This window comes from Macrobrachium nipponense, chromosome 38 (genome assembly GCF_015104395.2).
Source record: "Macrobrachium nipponense isolate FS-2020 chromosome 38, ASM1510439v2, whole genome shotgun sequence".
Taxonomy (NCBI): Eukaryota; Metazoa; Arthropoda; class Malacostraca; order Decapoda; family Palaemonidae; genus Macrobrachium; species Macrobrachium nipponense.
Genome location: NC_061098.1, coordinates 60,249,151 through 60,257,783, shown reverse-complemented (window position 1 = coordinate 60,257,783; position 8,633 = coordinate 60,249,151). Strand labels below are relative to the sequence as shown.

Here is an 8,633-nt window from a genome sequence, read left to right as displayed (position 1 = left end):
CTTACGACTGAGAAAATCTTGCAGAAATTGCGGCATAACTACTAGTAGGGAGGAAGGAGCTGAACAAAACCAAAGAGTGACCACAAAATAATTCATTATTTACAGTAATTTACTTTATATACAAAATGACTTAGGTTCAGTGAGGCAGTACTTAAATGAACAATTCAATAAAAATCACTCAAGAGCAAATAAGACACATAATTGAGTCATACAATTAATTAAAAAATAAGAAGGGAAAATATAAGAATAAAAATAACATAGCAGTAAAAAGAAAAAATCGAGTCAGCACAATATACAAACTAAATAATTAAACCTGAAATAAATAAATAAACAGCACTTGAGCAGCTTAATAAACCATACAACATAAGTTACTTAATAAATAATGCACAGGTAACATATTATATTTCATTAATTACATTAACCAGTAATTAAAACATGTAAAACACATGTTTTCAATAATAAAATCCAAAAGAAGAAATAACTCGTAAAAAAATATCATTACTACCATTAGCAATTATACATATAATTACAGGAGTGTTGTCTCAAAAATACACAATGTCCCAAATCAAGAAATAATCATGACCAGGCTAAACACACACAGACAAACCCGGAGAGTTGTTGAGGCAGTCATATACTGTCCACAAGGACGAGGTCAGACAGATGAACACGGTCGAGTCATCCTCATGCTGCCATCAGGTCCCCCAAGTCCTGTCGATGCCAACAGGTAAGAAATATCTGCCGCACATCCCAACTAACTCCCAGGAAATCATACCTACTGCTCTGCTGCCCAGATACTGACTCGTTGCTGCTACAAACCTGACTGACAGTGTCACAGGCACTACGACAGATGTCAACTCACGAGAACAAAACAAAAATCAAAAACAAAAAACATAGGTTAAAAGGTGAAACCGCCAAAACACAGGAACAACCTCAATACGACTGTTTCACCAAAACAACGTATATATATATATATATATATATATATATATATATATATATATATATATATATATATATATATTATATATATATATATATGTATATATATATAGTATATATATATATATATATATATATATATATATATATATATATATATATATATATATATGTTGTTAGGCCTAGTGGTTTTGTTAAAGACATTGTTTTGGTGAAGCAGTCGTATTGCGGTTGTTCCTGTGTTTTGGCGGTTTCACCTTTTAACTTATGTATATATATATTATATATATATATATATTATATATATATATATATATATATATATATATATATATGTGTGTGTGTGTGTGTGTGTGTGTGTATATGGAGAAAGTTACAGCCACGATGGAAAATTGAAACACTGGAGTTGCTAAGTACTTTCGTCTTTTTACCAAGACATGTTCACAGTAACTAAAGATACACAGAAGCAAGGGCCTATGTAAATGGTGGGTAGAAGTCATAGGGGAATGCTCAATAGATTAAACTCTAAATCTACCTACTGGTAATCATCTTTATTCTATCTTTCAATTCCATCTGGAGCATATGTTTCATGACCTAATATAATATAAGTCAAGGAAAATAAGCCTTGACTTATATTATAATTATTCACTCAGGTTCACTGAATCAGACCAGACTCTAACAAGTCCTTTGAAATAGTATCGTTACAACGTGACAATATTTGGCTTTGCGTCCAATGTATTCTCTGGGACTTTTCACTTAAAAGTAAAAAGCATTATTTATCTGACCTGTTCTTACTGAGTATTTGTGTTATTTTAATCTGGTGTTTAATTCGTTTTTTGATATAAATGTATCTTTCACATATAATAAAGTAAAAAACATGCACATAGAAAATAGCCCCCTGAAAAATAACAATATTGTATGCAAAATTCCATGTATGGATTGTAATTTATTTTACTTAGATCAGCAAAGAATTGAACGCCAGATTAAAACAACACAAATACTCAGTAAGAACAGGTCAGGCAAATAATGCTTTACTTTTACATTCAAGTGAAAAGTCTCACAGAATACATTGCACGCAAAGCCACATATTCTCAGGTGGTAAAGAAACTATTTCAAGGAACTTGTTGGAATCTGTTTTATTTTAGTTAATCTGGGTGAATAATTTTAATGTAAGTCAAGGATTATTTTTTTTACCTGGTCATAAAACATATGTTCCAGAAGGAATTGAAAGATAGAATAGAGAGGATAACCAATAAGTAGATTTAGATTTTAATCTGTTTACTGTTTCGTGACCTCCCATCCTTTTTGTATTCCCTTAAGGCAGGTCCACACGCTCCGTTTTGCACAACAATTTGTCTGCGCAGTTTTAAGACGGAATGAAAACCTTACAGTTTTATTGCGTCTACACGGTACCATGATGTTTGCACGAGTTTCGTTCAGTTTTGTCAACATCGTCATGGTGGAGGTACTCCTTTTGTCAATTTTTACGTGTTGTGTTGTGAAAAAAAAAGACTTTAGCCAATTCTTTGCGGTAAACACTTCTCAAAGAATTTATTTTTTTTACCACCATGTCTCTATTGGCATTTTTATCAATTCCTTTGAATTTTTCCACTAAGCTTTCATAAGCCTTCCCCTTTTTATCTTTTGATTTGACACGCCAAATGCATGGGAAACTTTCGTACAATGCAATAAATACTGTGAGGAACTCTCGAGAACATTGCCTAAGGTCTGCCATTGTCGCTTGTTGAATTAAAACTGAGGCACAAAATGAAAAGAAAGACGGTGCTACCGTCTACACGTACCGACTTGTCTGCGCAGTACATGGATATCTATGCTCTCCTAGCTCAGTCATCGCTGCAACTGTACCGTCTTGCGCTGGAGTCAAAACTGCGCTGTTTTCCTGTCCACACGCAACGTTTTATCTGCAACGTCTTGAACTGTGCTGACAAAAGGTTGTACAAAACATAGCGTGTGGACCAGCCTTTATGTCTTGTACGCACCATTTATATAGGCTCTTCCTTCTGTGTTTCTTTAGTTGCCGTGAACATGTCTTGGTAATAAGACGAAAGTACATAGCATCTACAGTGTTTCAATTCTCCTTCGTGGCTGTGACTTTGTTCATATAATCATCAATCACATTTTTTTTATTTCTTCGTCATTTAAAATAAATAAATAGATAAATAAATAAATAAATAAAAAAAATATATATATATATATATATATATATATATATATATATATATATATATATATATATATATATATATATCAACAGGCGGAGGTTTCTCTAAACCCAACTATACAATGAAGGCAGGGGAACCACACCAACAAGTCAAGGAACTCATATTTATTAAGTTGCAACGTTTCGAAGCCAACCAGCAGGCCTCATTTTCAAGCTAAAAAGTAACAATATCTAATTAGTACAATAAAATTAAGCTACAATATTAAAATACACAATGTAAAGTACAATAAAACAATCACAGTTAAAAACACAAATAAGGACCAACCGTTGAGTGTGAAGACAGAGGAAGGACTAACAAAAAACGTAAACAGTTCACGAGAGGTAAAGAGGTGCAGACGTGGCATGGGTGTTCAGTGAGGGGACCAGTTTTTTAATAAACAAAGATTCATTAATTGTTAAAACCTTGTGATTGGAAGCTCTGCCCAAAACCTTAAAGTCCTTGTAATGAATAGAATACCTACATTTATCAGTTGGTTCAATTTTTATTGTATTTGGCTAAAAATAGTTTCATGTACATTATTGTGTATTTTAACTCATCAATAGCTGAATGGCTAAGAGTGCCCTAGTGCTTGGCTTCATAGCCGAAATACCTCGTTTCCTTGATTCATTTATCTTACTGTAGGAAAAAACTATCTAATCATTCTACTTATCGAATATGCAGCAGATATTCTGAAGACAGTTGATACAGTAGAAAGGAATGAAAGCAAGATCTTGTTGGATTGTAGTAAGTCCCATAAACACGATATAGGCGGCCAAGAGTTATGCCGTCAGAATTCTTCACAGGCCTAGCTTAAAAGTTGGTGTTGTCTACATTCATAATGATCGATAGATAAATATTAAACATGTAAATACTTAATATTGCCCGTTATAACACAGAAACGCTAAATGATAACAGACAGCGCATTTGAAAGATTAATCTATTGAGAGAGAGAGAGAGAGAGAGAGAGAGAGAGAGAGAGAGAGAGAGAGAGAGATTTTCTCCACTGAAATACAAAATTACTTTCATGAAAGGGAGAGAGAGAGAGCAACGATAAAAATGTTACATGTTCTATTCCATGATAATTTCATGTTTATATTTTACATTCCAGGTAAAGATACATTAAAAAGGAACCCAACATTACATGCAGAAAATTGAGGCCGGAAACACTTAGTAAGAGAAATCTAATCAGGATATTCGTTACAATTTCTGACTGAGAGGGAGAAAGTAATGATTTACTTTATTGGAAAACTAAGGAATAATGTATAACAGGGTGATAATATTGGCACACTATACTGAAAACCCCTTAAAACCAGATATCCTAGTGTAGTGCAGTATGTTTTTTTTTCACAATGATAGTGCTAAGTAACCTAATGGCATGATTCTCAATGACACAAAAAAAAACTGAAAGTATCAAAATGTTGTGAACACTCTTCAGTAATAAATGTTTTTATGCCCTCTAAACTTTTGATATTCTATAAACTATCTTTAAAAAACGTTCATAAGCATTCCATCTATATACTTGCATACATAAAATGAATAAAAGGATGACAGGAAGAATATAAACAAAAGCGTTCATTTCGTCAGCTACCGAAATTACAGCACAACGAGACCCTGTACTTACCATCCATGGGAGTTACTGATATAAATATCCCAAATTTAACCACCATCCCTGAATGGCAAAGGGAAAACGAATAAATCAGAGGAAACCAAAAATAAAAATCATACTCAAATCAAGCACAAACATTTTACCTATCTCTGAATCGCTTAAACACTGAAGTCAGTAATAGTCACGAACACAGTTATGAAACAACAGCTGTATAAGAATGTCGATAGACAATCTCAGACTTATCGACAATAAATGCCAGTAATGCTTTGTTATTCACCAGAGATCATATTATTACCAAGTTATCAAGTGCTGAAATAAATCCGTAAGAAATACATGAAATTGAAGTGAGAACCCTAAGCATATTAAGAACGTAATTTAGTCATACCAGCTTTACAACCCGTTCCGTTTCTGATGCCATCTTTCCTTCTCCCTTTGGTGCGAGACGAACCTTCAGCCAATACAACTAAGACTGAACTGATTGAACGCTAGACCAAGCAAGCACAGATATGGTGGGTTCACAGGACTTGTCTCCTGGTGTTACTGGGTACCAGCCAGTCCAGTGGAAGTTGTCTGCTGTGTAGTGCATTAGCGAGGTTGATAAATTCATCCTCATGGTCCACATATCACGTTACATCCACATGTGATAAACACAAGATAATTAGTTCGCTGTGTACAATGGAGAGGTTGATAAATTTGTCCTCATGCTCTGCACTTATCACGTTGTATCCACATGTCAACCTGTTTGCCCACCCTGACAGTGCTTTGAGGCATAGTCTCATGGAGTCGTCAGGAGGCCCTCTGAGGTCGAAGAAGGATGAGGATTAATATTTATGTATTTTATTTATATATTTTTTCTATATATATATATATTATATATATATAATATATATACTTATATATATATAGATATATATATATATTATTGTATATATATATATATAATATATATATATATAATATATTATTATATATTTATAAATTTATATATTATATTTAATATATACTATGATATTAATATATATATATATAATAATATAATATATATAATAATATATATTATATATATTATATTATATTATACATATATATTTCTTATATATATATATTATAAATATTATTATATACTATATATAATATAGTATAATATATAATATATATTATTATTTAATCTTATATAATTATATTTTATATAATAATATAATAATATTAATTACATATATATTTCTATATTTATAATATTAATATAAATATATATATAATTATATTTATTATATATATATATATTATTTATATTATATATAATAAATATATTATATATTATATATATAATATACGTTGGGTTGATGTTTCTGACAGTTTTCCTCCAAATGGCTCGGTCAAATACATCGTCCTCTAACAATTGTTTGTCTTTCAGATCTTTTCTAATAACATTCATCCAACTTTGCTTCGGCCCTCCTCGACAGGGTTGGTCTTCACCTGTCGAGAAATCACTTTCCTGGATCATGGGGAAATAATTTTGGGGGGTCCAGACCTTAGACGTGGTGTTGGCAAATCATCCTCTCCTTCTTCCACAAACTGCTTCACAAACCTTAGACAAACACCACAGTCACAACAGTTAAGTTGGATATTTTCTTGATTATATGATTAGCCTTATACAAAGCAATCACTGCAATGAAAACTTCCTTAGAAGTAACCATCCTGTCCATCCAACTTGGTCAATAACTGTATAAATGTCCCAGAAACGCACATTAAAAAAAGTGGCGAGGCCGCATAGACAATAAGCAACAAAATGTTCCTCATTGGTGGCAATTAGATGACTGAGCCACCGAATGGACAGTGGAACTCCAGACGAGTTACCAAATTGTTATTTATGCAGCTCATAGAGGTCTAACCTTCTTATACTCCAAATTACAGCTGATGTAGGAATGAAATGAAAAATGCGAGAAGTCTAATTGCTATCAGGCGAGCAACTCAACCTTCTGGATAGAATGTATATATATTTATATATATATATATATATATATATATATATATATATATATATATATATATATATCTATATATATATATAATATACATACATATATATAATATATATATATATATATATATATATATATATATATATATATATATATATATATATATATATATATATATATATATATATATATATATATATATATATATATATATACATATATTTATGTAAGTATATATATATATATATATATATATATATATATATATATATATATATATATATATATATATATATATATGATGTCCAGTTGGAGGAAACGATGAGGCCCATTGCTGAGCTGACCACAAGGTATGTATATTATATATATATATATATATATATATATATATATATAATATATATAATATATATAATATTTATAGATATAGATATATATATATATATATATATATATATATATATATATATATATAGATAATATATAGTATAGATATATATATCTATATATATATATATATATATAGATATGTTATAGATATATATATATAATGTGTATATATATAGATATATATATATATATATATATATATAGGGATATATAGATATATCTATATAGATACGATATATATATATATATATAGATATATATATATATCTAGATATATAGATAGAGATATATATCGAATGTTTATATATATATATAAAATATATATATATATATTATATATCTATAGATATATATTGATTATATATTATAGATATATATATATATATCTCTATATAATATAGATATATATGTTCATCTATATATTATTATATAATATCTATATATATATTATATATAATTATTATGATATATATATGATATATATAATCTATATCTATATATATAATATATATATATATATATATATATATATATATTATATATATTTTATGATGTTCAGCATTTTTAGAGGCTAAATAAATATTGAACAAATGATGAGGCTCCATTGCTGAGTCTATGCCTGATCCTGACACAAAGGTATGTGTATATATATATATATATATATATTATATATATATATAATAATATTATAATATATATATAATAATATATATAATATCATATGTATATATGTTATATATATATATATTATTATTATATCATTAGATATATAATATATCTATTATAATACAACATAACTGAATCACAAAAATTTGGAACATGATGAATATATATGGCATATAAACGAAAGTAAAACGATGGATTACTGCGAGGCCTTTCGGCTCAACATCTTTTAGTTAGAGTTAAAAGGCCTTGCAGTACCCCGTCGTTTCACTTTCCTTCGTGTCTTTTGGCTGTCTCTCTCTCTCTCTCTCTCTCTCTCTCTCTCTCTCTCTCTCTATATCATATATATATATATATACTATATATATATATATATATATATATATATATATATATATATATATATATATATGAGTGCCGGTAGCAGCAAACGAACCTCGGTTATTATCATCATGACGAAGTCACGTTGCCTGCCTGACCACGCATATATATATATATATATATATATATATATTATATATATATATATATATATATATATATATATATATATATATATATATATATATATGAGTTTCTATCACACCACCGTGATTCACATACATGCACTAATTTATAAATGTCCCTCAATATCCAATTCGCTCTGATTCGGAATTAATATATTTTCAAACATGTCAACCGAGTGGGAATTTTTTTAGTTGATAATAATCTCGTCCTATCATGGATTCGAATCAGCGAGGAGAAATCAGGACTTCAGTGTTTTTACCCACCAGGCCAGTATACCCTTTAATCTAAAACATTTATAATTGTCCATTTTAACAGTTCACTGCC

The 8,633-nt window shown here is 29.3% G+C and overlaps 2 protein-coding genes across 2 annotated transcripts in view; both read right to left on the bottom strand.

Moving 5' to 3' along the window:
* The window catches only part of LOC135209743 (uncharacterized), a 157,361-nt gene extending 152,075 nt beyond the window's left edge, over positions 1-5,286 (bottom strand). The window contains exon 1 of the mRNA XM_064242518.1: positions 5,153-5,286. Coding sequence (XP_064098588.1) covers positions 5,153-5,185 — 33 coding nt within the window. The 5' untranslated portion in view covers positions 5,186-5,286. The remainder of the gene's footprint in view (positions 1-5,152) is intronic.
* Positions 1-8,633, bottom strand: part of LOC135209741 (thiol S-methyltransferase TMT1B-like) — a 597,585-nt gene that overhangs the window by 117,830 nt on the left and 471,122 nt on the right. The gene's annotated exons all lie outside the window — the stretch shown is intronic.